The sequence below is a fragment of the Lonchura striata genome, chromosome 20 (assembly GCF_046129695.1).
Source record: "Lonchura striata isolate bLonStr1 chromosome 20, bLonStr1.mat, whole genome shotgun sequence".
In the NCBI taxonomy this organism is placed as follows: Eukaryota; Metazoa; Chordata; class Aves; order Passeriformes; family Estrildidae; genus Lonchura; species Lonchura striata.
The window spans coordinates 9,568,856-9,582,900 of NC_134622.1; the positions used below are offsets into that span (position 1 = coordinate 9,568,856).

The 14,045-nt window shown below is 45.8% G+C and overlaps 1 protein-coding gene across 5 annotated transcripts in view; it reads right to left on the reverse strand.

Moving 5' to 3' along the window:
* The window catches only part of BCAS3 (BCAS3 microtubule associated cell migration factor), a 298,857-nt gene that overhangs the window by 13,662 nt on the left and 271,150 nt on the right, over positions 1-14,045 (reverse strand). For 2 of the 5 annotated variants that reach the window (XM_077787568.1, XM_077787567.1), the window contains one exon: positions 7,122-7,289. In XM_077787568.1, coding sequence (XP_077643694.1) covers positions 7,122-7,289 — 168 coding nt within the window. Of the gene's footprint in view, positions 1-1,754; positions 1,821-7,074; positions 7,290-14,045 lie in introns of all 5 variants that reach the window. The other 3 variants (XM_077787570.1, XM_077787569.1, XM_021524867.3) reach the window with 2 other exon arrangements.

Genomic DNA, 14,045 nt, shown 5'->3' on the forward strand with positions numbered 1-14,045 from the left:
GGGCTTGGGAGGAGGGACAGGAACTGTCTTGTCTTTATTCTGCCACCACCTCAGCAGCTGCAAGAGGTTTTGGCTCACAAAACAGCTGTAAAAATACCAGTCCTGGTTCAAATGCTGGGACCCGAGGGCTCTTATACTTACTGAGAGAGATACGCTTGCCATAAGTCATATCCTACACAAAAACACCATAGAAAGACTCCTAAAAGGAATGACAAGGTAATTATAGGAATTACAGATGGAAAAATCCTGTCTCCTGCCCCCTTCCCAGTGTGGGATGGCTCGGTGTGGGGCAGGCTTCAGGCCTCAGAACTTTTAAAGGGAAGATTTAATAAACACTGAGAAATATTTCTAAATATTTAGAAAAACCCAAAATAACAGATTTCCAAGCCAAGCTGTGCAAACAGAAAATGAATTTAGAAAACTCGTTAAAAACCCAACAGCTTTTGCGTGCACCACAACATATTTGGGGAGCAGGAATCACCTCGTGGGCAGGATGCTGCAAGCAGAGCTGGGAGGATGCTCAGCCCTGGTGGAATACCTACCATGGCTCTCCTCTTGCTGCCCCTGGAATCAACAGCAGAAACCTCAGGGATGCAAAGAGCTTCATGCTTTAGGAGGAACTCGGCAGACAATCAAAAGTGAGCAAAGCCAAGCTAGACAGGACAGAGCTTTGAATTTTCCTGTGAAATTCTGGAGTGCTGCAGTTAATTTGCTTAATCATTAGGAGGAAAAAACACAACCCCAAGCAAACAAAAAAAAAAAAAACCCAACACAGCAGCAAATCTCCAAGGAAGAAAGGGAACTGTGTCTCTGTTCACTGTTTTTGAGACAAAGCACTGGAAGAAAAATGTCCAGTTCCAATAATGTCATAACCTGATTACAGCCTGACCAGAAGAGCTAAAACACTTGCAGAACAATGAGTAAGAAATTAAGTTTTAAATTGAGTGCTGGCCCTATCTCGTGTCACTTCTTTATATTCCAGTAGAAAGGACACTGCTGAGCTCATTTCATATCGAGCAGAGTGAGATGCCTGGATGCAGACACCATTTAGTCATCTCCTATATGTTCCTCCCCATTTCTTTCTCCGGGAGGAATGACAAATCCAGGAATGTGACTGCACTTTGTTTTATTATGATATTGATTTTTCCTGCAGAGGGGAAAGTGCATTTATCCCCCAGGTCTGTGCGCTGGCAGGGAAGGGTTAACAAAATGTTTATCACAAAGCTGGCTTCAGAGTTGAAAGTAATGTGATCAGTAATGAATTTTGTGTTACATTAGGTTGTATAAATGGACAGACAAGCGCAGACAACAAGTGGCCAGGAGTCGGGGCTAATCTAATGATGTAAAAATAGAGACAGCACCAATTATACTTGGGGCCAGCTCAGAGCTCCTGCAGGGACTGCAAATGAATAGGTACAAATCAAATTACTGACTAATAGACGCACTACAAGAGAGGGCAGTCAATGCTAAATACATTAGGGCCTTGTGACCTCTCTGCTCTGAACAGCAGAATCCTAAATTTGACTTAAAAAAAAAAAAAAATCAAAGAAACTCTTGTTCATTTAAGGAGAGCAACAGAACAATGTTATTTGGGAAATGACTTGAGACACTTTGATATTTTTTGGTTTGTTCCCCTATAGCCACGTTAGGTATGTGGCCCTTGGAAAGCTGAGAGAGGGTTTGCTTTTAGAACAAGGGAAAATAGTCTTTGTGCAAAAGTTAAGACCTGAAAACAATACAGTTATGTTACATACCAAAACATTTCAAAGCCATGTGCCTCTTTGCAGTGATGTTTTTTACTGCTACTTCACCGGCTGTGTCTGTATCAAAAATAAAATATTTCTTAAATAAAAAGGCCTTGATTTAATAAGAAGAAAAAGAAAAGGAATCTCCCCACACCACAGTTGATAATAAGCAAATGCAGTAGACCAAGTTTGTTATCAAATGGCAGAAAGTCAGAGTTGTCTTGTGGCATCAGTGCTCCCTTTAGAATTTTTCTACAAACGGCAATGAACCTGAATTCACATCAGAAATATTCATGGTATCAGCCTTCACACCCCCTCCCCCTTAAATAATGTATGACCTGGAAGAAATTCCAGTAAAACCTCCCAGGGCTGGTGGCAAGATTGGATTTGGAGACATGGGAAATGACTGGGAAATTAAAAATGCCCTTCTTGGACCTGCCCAAGGCTGTGGGATGGGGCTGCTCAGGGACACCCTTGGACAGGAGAGAGCAAAACACCCACACTGAAGTGTTCGATACCCCAAAATGTGTGCAAGGCCAATGCTCCCCTTATCCTGCACTTCCAAAATGGTGGCTCCTAAAAAGCCTGAATTTTCCTTTCTTTTCAACCAGGCCCATCCAAATAAACCTTTTGTAGGAAGAACTGCACTGAGCTCCCAGACTTCTTGGAGGGGGTAATTTAATCTCTGACCCTGGGATGAATATTCTGCAAGTTCAAAGGCTGCTTTTAGCATCAATGTTATTTGATCCACCAGTGGGTTTGCTGCCCAAGCTGGTTTTGCACTGAACCTGTGCAGAAATCTCCTGGCAGAAATGCTCTTCAGGGAGAAAATAATTTTCTGTGTATCTATAGCCCATGTATGAGTTAGGATAAAACACAGCTGAGGAGAGAGAAGGGGAAAATTGTCTTAGAAAAATTAAGCAGGAAGGAAGGAAGAAAGGCAGGAAGGGAGGGAGGGAAGGAGAGAGGGAGGAGAAGGTATCACTGAAAGCTCTATAAAGGCCTAATCCTATTCCTGAAACTAAATGGACAGGTACATCAATGTCCAGGTGGCTCCTGATCTTTGAAAAAAGCTTGTGAGCACAGATATTTTCTCCTCTGGAAAAAGCCCCAGGAAGGATGGTCCTTGAACAGGAGCCATGGGCCTGCTCTCCTCCCTTTGCTCTGGCACCTCAGGAAATGTGTGGCTTCCCTTCTCGGTCCCCAAATTTCACAGGAAGGTTCCAAAACCATCCCCCTGCAAAGCTCAAAGGTGTCCAGACCCAAGTTAGGCTCGGGCTTTGGCTGGGGACCAGGACCCAAAGTGCCTGGAGCCCTGATTTCCTCCAGGCCATTCCCTAACAGCACATCTAATTAGCTCCACTTACTTACATCCCATTAATCAGGTTAAAGAGTTTGCTTCAACATACGAGCTTCCTTCAGCGCATTATGAGTCTGTTCATGAAATTTGGAAGGAATCCAGACAGTTTCCTCTGAGGGCCAGAGGTGCACCTCACTGTGCCACAGGCTCCCTGCAGGTGAGAGCTGACTTGGAGGCTTGCAGGAGTTTTGGAAGAAAGATGCATCTCAAAAAACATCCTGTTGCTCCTCTACTATTGGCTGATTTCAAATATTAAGCCTAGAAACACTGGAAAGCTTAAAAATTGTACTTGCTGAAGGAATAGGTGAAGCAGAGAATTTACTGATTACAGTATTTTGGGAGGGAAAGATTTCTAGCCTGAGTTGGCAGAAATTCTTCCTGTCCAGTTTGAGTGGAATCCTGCCAGAGATATTTGTCTTCTGGAAGTAGAGTTTCATAAATCACAGTCCTAGGGTGGCTTTTTTTTTTTTTTTTTTTTTGGGGGGGGGGGGTGGGGGGAATGCAATATGAAGCTCCAGCACACACTTAAGAACTGCACTGCAAATGTAAATATTGTAAATATTGTAGCTGCTTGAAAACAAAGCTTTGCAAGCAAAAGAGGGCACTGACCACTAACATTTGTGTCTAGACTTGCATAATTTTTCCTTTTCAGTGAGACTTCAACAGAAACTGAAACAGCAAAAACATCTTTTTTGCATCTTTGCCAATTTATGCCTTCCTTGGAATTAAATGTGTATCTGGGCTGACAGCTTATGTACAGCAGACTCCACTTCAGCTAGACATGGGTCATCTGAATAATTGGATAACAAGGGGAAAAGCTGGTTTCCCAATCAAGCCAACTAGCTGGACAACTGGAGTTATCATTTAGGTCACAAGGAAAGGAGATTTTTGGGGGGTTGTTTTCCAGACCTGGTTCTTCTCCCACCCTCTGCCCTTGGCACAGAGTCAGAGGTGGAACAGCCCCATCGAATCCCCCCTTCCTGCAAATGCCAGATGACTCCTGATGTTTCCAGCATCCTCCAGTAGGATGTTTGTGCTGTGACCAACCTCTGGGTAGTTCTGCCTGTGCCAGTAGCCAGAGCCAGGCTTTGTGCTGCCACCCCTGCTTTGCAATGCAACGGGGCAGGTCCAGAACAGAGGTTCTGGGAATATCAGCTCCCCAAAGTGGTGTGTGCACCACGAGCACACACTCCCTGCACACCACTGCAGCCTATCAGCCCTGATTTCTGTATAAACCTACGTGGCAGCTATGCCCTAACAGTTAAGGCATTAAAAGAATCTATTTATGTCTTGCCATTAAGTGCATGTCAGGACCAGTCGAGCATTTGACAGAGGCTCACTGTCCACCCTACTGCCCAGTTTTTGTCCACACATTGGACCCCAGCACTGCACATGCACAAATCTTAGCATTCCCAGCTAGAAATGTTCATTAAATTGTGCTGAAGTTTGAGTAAGACTTTGCAAGTTTTGTTAAATCTCTGCAAAATCTATTTAAGGACCGAAGAGAATCCACGGAGTGCAATCAGGGGTTAAAGCATGCAAAACAGAAAGGGCATGAATAAATTAAGTTATTTTAGGATTATTAAAAGGATTTTAAATGCCGCAGTTTTGAGTCCAATGCAGAAATATAAACACTGGTTTTGAAAGAAGCAGCAAGAGAGAAATCAACTACCAACAAACAAACCTCCTTTTTTGCTGAACTCTGCTGTCATTTCACTGTGGTGAGTGGGCAGCAGAGAACCCAAGGAGGAAAATTGATTTTTTTCAAAGATAATTCAGTTCAGCCGAGCTTGGCTGTGATATAAGTGGTCTGGGGGAAGTGAAAACTCTCCTACTTGTTATGAGCCAACAAAGACACCTCTTTTTTGAAGTGAGGGTAATGCAGCTCCACACTTATCTCTGCCCATTTATTAAGCAGCAGACAGATGCAAGCCCTTCCCTGTGCTCCCCAGGCTGAGGAATGGTGCTGGCAGCCACTCCCTCAGTGAGTGCAGCTCTCCAGGTACATCTGAGCAGGAGAGAACTTTTTCTGTCTGTCTGCTAAAGAGGAACAGCTCAAGAGCTGTTAGGGGATGGAAGTGGAAAGGGCACAGGAGTTCACCCTCTTATCAGCAGGTTTTCTCTGCTGCTCTGAGTCACCACATGCCCAAATCCTGAGAATAAAGTGTGTTAGTGGTGGAGAGAATCCCACGACAGGCAGGGCAACACAGAGTGTTAATGACAGGGAGAGGAGGGTGGTGGGATGGGGTGAGTTGGGTCAGTGCTCATGTTACTCATTATTGCTGCGTAAAATCGCTGCTCTGGGATGGCATCTATCTTCCACTCATTAGGGAGATTTATGGGGCTGGAGCAAGGGCTGGGAGAAATCTCTCTGGATGAATATTAACTCAGTGATGGCATCTCTATAAACAGCTCCTTTCTGTCTTTACACCTGCAGTACTGTGAGCCTCATCTAATGCCAAAGCAGCTGGCACTCGCTGACATCAGCTGGATTTGGTGAAAAAGGAAAGGAAAATACAGAGCTCTGTCTCTGACAAAGCTCTTGGTTTACAGTATAATACACTGTCAAGTCCCCAGGGCAGTTAGTCACCCTAACCTGGCACATCTGGAAGGCTTCAGCTTTCAGGGGAAGTATTCCCCTCACCTTTCCCCTTCCATGCACAGCCTGAGGGGTGCTGACCCATTATCAGCAGTGATACCCTCCCAAAGTTCACACTGATCACAGCCTGGGTCAGTAAGTGATGAAATATGTGCCTTTCTCTATTTTCATAGCCTGCTTTTTCCACCTTCCACCTTTACAGACATGAGCTGATTAAAGTCCACACCAGTAGTGTGAGGCATCTGTGTCCTCACTGCTGAGGATCTCTGCTCCACTGGTGGAGCTCTGAACTCCTGGACTCATGAAGTGACCAGGCCAAGGCAAAAAGCTGGTGAGGATTTGCACCACAGCTGCGGCAGACCCACCCTTAGTGCTCAACCAAGCCTTTCTGTTGATTCCAAATCCAGCTCATCCTTTGATTTCATCTCTTTCAAGATGGAAATCAGAGAAAGGCCAGGTGACCAGCTGGGTTATGAAGGTAATTCTGCACTGCTCAGCCTGGTTACTGCTGCCTGTACCTACAGACAAGGACTAAAATCCTGCTCCTCTGCATCCTCCTCCTCCAGGCTGTGGGAAGTTGCTGCAGTTTGGTACCTGCTCCACAGTGAGCAAAATCAGGATGAGCCCTGATGGGAGAGACTTCTTGATGAGCAGAGAGAGCTCAGAGCAGCACGAGACCCTCAGTGATAGAAGAGGACAAGAGCAAAAGGAAGAGACAGCTCCTGCTCTTCCTGAAAGATCCATAGGTGGGCATTCCCACACCTTCCTGCTGGTTTCTCCTCTTTTGCCTTCCCAGGCAAGCTGCCAGGAGAGTGACAAGTGAGTTGGCAGCTGATGTTAGGGGCCACCACCACTCTGAGGTGTTTTTTGGAACAAGTCGAAATTAATGGAGACAATAAACCCGCAGTAACTGCGCTTTAATTTCTGAGCATCTCCTACCACGGGGCCCCTCCTGACAGCCTAATCTCTGATGTGCCATTCCATTTACTTAAACAGATGAAACAATTTATCAATATAATGGACACTGATGAAGATGGATTAATTTGGATTACAGAACCAGCGCTTCACAGTGGCTCTATTCAGGACACAAAATAAGGATATGTGTGATTATGGCATTGTTTGGAGCAGGGTGGGCAAAGGCAGCAATCTGCACAGGAGAGGATGCAGGAGAGCTATATGATAAGGAAGCCTCATGTGCCTTATCAGACTGTATTTATGTGATTTACCACTAACTTCTTTTTATAAATGACATCTGTCCCACTGACATCCTCACAAAAGAGAGAGAGAGAGAGAGAGGAGCGCAGAGAGAAAAGGAAAAGCGAAACTTAAAAAAAAAAAAAAAAATTCAATAAAAATTAAATAAAAATCACCATTGGGTGAGATGTACGTGATCTCTGATCACACCTCTTCTTTGTACCTGTTCCTGAGCCCACCATGTCCCTGCTGGGGGACTCGCACATCGCGTCGGCCAGGCGCTCCCGCAGCCCCTCCTCGCCGTGCTCCATGGCGCCCATGTGGCGCAGGCCGAAGCTCTCGGGCCAGCTCCCGCACACCTCCAGCAAGGTGACGCTCCGGTCAAAGGCACCTTCAACACACAAAGGGGACACGCGTGGGACACCGCGGCACCGACCTCCTTCCCCGGCACCGACCTCCCTCCTTCCCCGCCTGCTGCCCTTTGGGTGCCTGCAAAGCTGATTTTAGCACGCCAGCTCAAAGGTGGGTGTTACCAGCACAGCACAGTTGGACCCAAAGTATGAACCGGCTTCGACCAAGCAGCTGCAATCAAAAAGGTGAAATTAAAATACAGACCCACGCTGTCCCACACTCCCACGCTGGTGAGAGTCAGGAAAGCAGCACAGTAATGCACATGGGAATGGCATGCATGGATTTTTATGTTAGACAACTAGGAATTAGTTTTGAAGTTGGTTAGACTTCCACTGGGATGCTGCTGAGATGCTTCTTTCCCCTACTCATCTTGGACAATGGAAAACAGTCATTTTGTCTTTGCTAATGGACAGAAATTTTACCTAAATTCCTTTTCTTGCTCTGAAGAAGAGAAGAGGTAGAGCTGCCTCGCCTTTGACGAAGGAACAAATGGATCCCTTCCTTCAGTGTGGGTTTTCTCTGCTCCTGCACTGTGAAGTTTTAGCTCAAATGTGTTCTAACATAGGCTTTTTCACCAGCAGCCCCTACTGAAGAATCTGGCTCTTGTGAGGGAGAGCACGTACCTACAAAAGATCCTTCAAATAATTCCTTGGCTTGCAGTTATTACCTCATTCACAGCAGGGTATGATGTTCTGCCGAATGCAAAGATTAGATTCTGAATTCAGGATCACTTCAAAGTACAAATTAAAATTATTCTCCTTTATTATACAGCAAGTCTTCTGCGAAGGCTTACTTAAATCATTCCCACTTGGAACGAGATTACAGTTATGCTTTGTTCCTTCAAGCACATACCATTTACTCCACTATTAGGTAACTGAATATGCAGCGTTTATTGTGCCTGGTTTCTGCCAGCCTACCGAGGAGAAAAAAATGCAAATGCCAATGTTTCTCAGAGTTAAAAGTACATGAAACACGTCCTTGTTATCAGGCCTTTGGTTTTCCCCTTTGATCAGCCGTCAGAAACTATCTACACTTGTAGTCTGTGACTGTACAGCTTCACAGCACACTCCGTGCCACTGACAGGTGGTAATAGAAAGGGTGAGAGACCGAGCCCCGTGGCAGGCGGCCCTTCCTCTGATAGCGCCCCAAGGACCGGCTGATAACGTCCTGAACGCTCGCCCAGCCAGCTCATCCACGCAGCAGCAAAGAGGGACAGATAATTCCCGGCTCCCATGGCACAGGCTGAAGCACCAGGGATTTATAGGGGCTGCCGTGGTGACTCCCGGCTCCTGAATTTCATCGGCGTTGATTTATCTCCTCGCCTGGCTGCGGGGTGGGTTCCTGGCACCACAAAACCATCAGCACTGCCACGGGCCTCTGCAGGACGGGACCGTGGCGCTCGTGCCGTGCGCGCACTTGAACTCTGGATGAATCCCACCTTCAACCCAGACAAGGAATGACCAAATGTTTCAACTTTTAATGGCTCTCTGAATTTATAAGGTTGCTGCAGTCTACTAATTTATTTGAAAGCGAGGGTTCTTGAAGCTTGTTTGAGAAAATGCAGGGAGGAGGTGAAGTAATTTCAATGATGTTTAAATGTCTACAGCATTTTCATGATGTGAGCTCTCCTAAAAGCAGGAGGAAAAGCAAAATTTGTTTTTTTTCTTTTTAAGCTTTTTTTTCTACAGTTTCATGCAGCCCAGAGACCCCTTCTCCAAGACCCCAGTTGTTTTTGACAGCTGTTTGTGTACCCTGAGAGTGATCAGGGAGGTTTTTAAACCTGCTTCCCAAACCTCAGGGAAGCAGCAGGGACACGATGAGCTCCCACAGCTTTGCAGGGTTGTGCCAGAGATGAGAAATCTCCTCTTTCCTGGTGTCAGCCCTTATTCCAAAAGTGAGAAATGGGAGCATTTCTGCTCCTATAAGCAGACAAATGAATAATAAGGCAAATGGCTTTTGAAGCTCTGCCAAGATGCCTGCTTGTGTGTACAGGGAGAAACTTCATGGAGTGCTGGGCTCTGGCTCCTGAGATCCTTGAGTGAGAGCAAAGGAGACAAGTGCAGTGTTACCTCTGCAATCAGGGCCAGGAGCTGCCAAAACTTCTTAGCAGCAACGTGTGAGGCTGCAAGTGTTAATGCAAATGCAGGTTAGAGGGATTAACTGCACTGAAAGTTTGCTTGTAAAAAAAAAAAAACAAAAGTAAAAAGTAGGGCTGGGGAAGCTGTAGTTTTATCTTTCCTCCCTTTTCACTCCTTCTCCGTGGTAGCAGTGCACATCTGGCAAGATCATTGATATCCAGACATCCAGCTGGGGTTCAGCAGCCACCACTGCAGCCCGTGGGTGATCGCTCCGCCTGCATCAGGCAGAGGAGGTCCTTGCACCATCATCTGCTCTGTGCTGCAGTGGAACCCAAAATTCCCCCAAATTTCCATTCAGACATGGCTAAAATGGGTTCCAGGTGAAGCTGAACACCCAGAGTGTGACTGAGGTTATTCAGGACGTGGGGGTGGAAAAGGGGACCTTGCTTGAGCAGGCAGGTTCTTTCCTCCTGTAAATCCCTGGCTCTGTCCCTCTCTGATGTAAAACAAAACTGTTTCAAGAAAAAACAAGATTTATTGTCACAGATCTTCCTGTACCTCTTGCCAGTGCATCAGCAGACAGCGTATGTGTCAGAATAAAATAATTAATTTTTTTTTTTTCAAGGCAGAATTAAGTTCTGGGTAGTTTTACACCTTAGAAAGTGACTCTGGAGTGTGTGACATGGCAATGGTCTGGTTGCTGCCTTTGGGTGCCTTGCCCTGCCTACATCATTCCCTGCATACATCATTCCCAACAGCACACAGGCTAATGGCATTAAACTCCCACTGATAGTAGCTCACCCTGTCTCTGCTATTTATTATATTGTAATCTCTCCTTCTGGCTGCCTCACTCTCCCCTTTTCAATCCCAGTATCTCACTTGATAAGGTATCAAATTCCCCATCCCCGGCCAGCGAGGAGTTTACAAATAAACCTGGGTGGAGGGAGAGTCCTGCTCTCAGAATTGCCAAAGCCAGAAGGGAACCACAGCACCAGCGGGGCTGAGAAAGCTGCTGCTGATCCCAGGGATTACTGAGGGCTGAGGGGAGGCAGGCTAAAACCTGCTGAACCCTCCTGACAGCCACCAACATCAGCCCCTGACTCCCTCTGCCCCCAGCTTTGGCTGGGGAACAGGCTCCTCCTAAAAGGAGAAATTCATTTTGGAGCAACTCAAGGGTGAGCAAAGCAGGCATTATGTGAGTCTGGCAATTACTTGTGAAATGCTGGTGAAATCTCATTAAATCACTGGAAAAAAAAAAATTGTATTGACTTAAAATTGTGTCAATATTTCATCCTGTTACACGGTGCTTTCAAGCCTGCAGAACATTCACTTCTCCTTTATTTACTGAAGATGAAACTGGGAGGGAATGAAGATCATCAGCCTCCTGTGTATGATGTCCAAGCATCATCTCAGAACCCCAATCCATAGAAATGGAACAAGCAGGATGCTTGTCTTAACCATATAGGTCAAAAGTGCTTTGTTTTGCAATTCCAGCCCAAGTGCTCTGAGCTAATTCTGCTTCATACACAGAATTCTCCTAATAAAACTTTAATTTTTGCATGAAGTCAATCTCCCACTCCTCTCTTTCCACAGACATTTGCCTCTCAAGGAGCACCACCCTTTTCTCTTGCCACTGCTGATGGAGCAGAATCAGGTTCCCATCTTTCTGCTTAATATTTCTTGCATTTTATTAATGGCAAAGGCTTCTGTCATTACTCACACCAAATTACCTTGCTTAGACACACAGGATTTGTCTCTAGCACTGTAATTGTTTCAAGGCTTTTAAAATAAAAGCAAAATAAATTTTACTGAAGAAAGGAAAACTCACCCTAAACCTTGGAAATGTCCTTTCATTTCAAAGCCCCACCAACCAAAAGTGAGAAAACCAGAGAAACTTCTTCTCTCTAGTAGTAAAAAGTATTTTTACAAAATGTTTTAATGCTTCTAGTGTGTTATTTTTGTAAGTCAAAATAGCTAAGCTAAATCTTTCACCATAGCTCTTTAATTCAAAAGCCAGGGGAAATTTTTTTCATTAAACCTCTGGACGGCTTTGTTTAAAATATGAAATCAAGTAGCTCCATTTCCTGTCTTCTAAGGAACAGTAAATCAAAAAGAGAACATTCTCCAAAAATACAGTAATGGTTCTATTAAAGGGCTTGACAGTTTTGAGCCTCACCTTGCATATTGCAACATACGTGTGAGCAAAAATAACAGAGTGAAGAGGAGGGGAACGACGTGCCAATTTTAATTGATAAAAAATGCCTCCTGATCAATGGCATGCATTGATGTGGGACACTGAGTGTTGGAATCTGAGGTATTGATGATTCTGAGATTGTAGAAAGTCTTTGTATTTTTGCCTTGCTGCTAAAGAAGAAGTTATAATTTGTTTGTGTTGGTTTTTAAGGTTGTTTATTCTGTTGATCTCTCACATGTTCTGCTGCCCTGCCCAGCTCTGTCCTGCAGGGCAGCGTGTGGGGCTCTGCCCTCAGTGGGATGTGACAAACATTAAATACCAGAAACTCCCTGGGCTGCATTTACAAGAACGTGCCAATATCTGTCACCTACGTTGGACAGTGTGTCCCCAGCCTGAACCAACAGAAAAATGCCAACACCACAGTGAGACATGGAGGGCATGAAGAGGAGAAAAAGGACAAGGCACACCCAATTTCCTCCAGCTTGTGCCCTTTGGACCCCTCATCTAGAATCCTAAAATTTTACTTTTATACCCGTGCCACACTTAATTATTGCTTATATCAAACACTCAGAGCTGGTAGTTCATCCTGTAAGATTGAAAGCTCTTTTCCATGGACAGAGATCACAGTGTCTCTGGGGGCTCTGTCCAGAGACACTGTCTGTGATCTCTGTTCATGGGTTCCTGACCAGGGCAGCCAGAGGGAAGCCCTGGATTCCCACAACTGAGGTGCAAGCAAGAGGAACAGAAGGTTGCCCATCACCTCTCCTGCTTCTCCTGGCCTTTGCAGAAGCCAGGGTGGACTCTGGATGGACTCTGGAGGGACTCACAGCAACGCCCTGGCCGGGAGCGAGAACCCCCCGGGCGTGTGAGGAACCAGGGCATGGAAACTCCTCACCCAAAGCAGTGACTCAAACTCTACATACCTCTCTGAACATGAAAGGTTCAACTTTCCTACAGGCTCTGCCAATTCCCTTCCGGGCCGGAACTTTGTCAACGCTCTGAGCGCTCGAAGGGGAATCCAGGCAAATTCTTCATTTGAGTGTGGAGGAGCAACATCCCCCTGCCCTGCCCTGGATCTGGTGGGGCTGTGCTCGTGGCACGTGCTGCTGCTCCCCTCCTGTGCACGGCTCACACGCTGCCACCCCGCTCTCCCACGGCACACCAGAATGCTGGTACATCAAGGTGTGAGTGTTAATTATTAATTATTGCCTCTGGAAACCACGGCTGGAGCCTCAGCCTTTGGAGTGACTCTGCTCCCAGTCATCTTCCCTCCTACAGAGTTTCTTTTTTTCCAGAACTGCTCACAGCTCTGCTATAAACAGGACATTACTCACCAGCTCTGTATCCTGTGAGTGCATTTAATTAATGGAGCCTTCAGCCGGGGTACCCGCTCCCACAGGCAACCAACACTTCCAAGTGCCTTTGAACTCTTGGCTAAGTGAGGCTGAGAAATTGCTCGTCCCTCCTCAGCACCACAGACTTGTAAACAAAAGTGCTGTTTATTCCTCTGTCAGCATTTCCAGATGAGTTTGGGGCAGACCTGCAGCTGCCAGAGGAGCCCAGCGGCCTCGGGAGCCCCAGCCCCAGCACTCCAGGGATGGGTGCTCAGGGAGGAGGTTGCCCAAACGCTGCCCACGTGGCCACCAACTCAGGACAGTGGTCCAGGCAGTGCTGGCCATGTCCAGGATCGTGCTGCAGGTCCTTAGGGACCATCCCACCCTCCTCCTCCTCCCCACATCCCAACAAACTCCAAATACCCTGCTCCTGCACAAGGGGTTAACCAGGGGCTCAGGAAATTTGGGATGGCCAGGAGCACAGCCAGCCATCCCAGCCGTCCTTGAAGCTTTCAAATGTGAGCAAGGCTGCAATTTTCAGAGCTGGAGCAGAGAGATATTTTTATAAATACATGAATCTTTTCAAGGAAAAACAAATATAGAGAGAAGAATGTAAACATTATTGTAAAATGCATAATAAAATGTCTGCTGTTTGTTAATTTTGCTCCTTATTATCCAGCCTATCTGCACCACCGATGCTGAAACATTTGCCTTTTAAATTTTTTTTTATATTCCCTTATTCATTTAAAAATAGTTTCCTGCATGTTATATGAATAAGCAAAACCTAAGGTTCTAAATCCAGGGGAACTTTGAAGTATGAAACCCATGGTCTATGGGAACTATGTTTTCATTAATCAAAGTAGATGTTTCTAAAGCCATCAGATTTATCATGACTGGATTTCATATGTGAAACCCAATATACACACAGACATACACTGCTTGTCCTTTTGGATTAGTCCTGACCTTTTACTCTCCTTTCTGAAGGATCTGCCTTTCCTCAGAGCGGGGCTGCCCTGCTTTGCCAGAGGAGCCTTGACAAAGTGCGTTTCCAGCTCTCCGTGTCTGACTACGAGTCTGGGCTAAGGTCAAAACAGAAATGATTAAGTGTATTTATTAAACTCTGCCTTTGC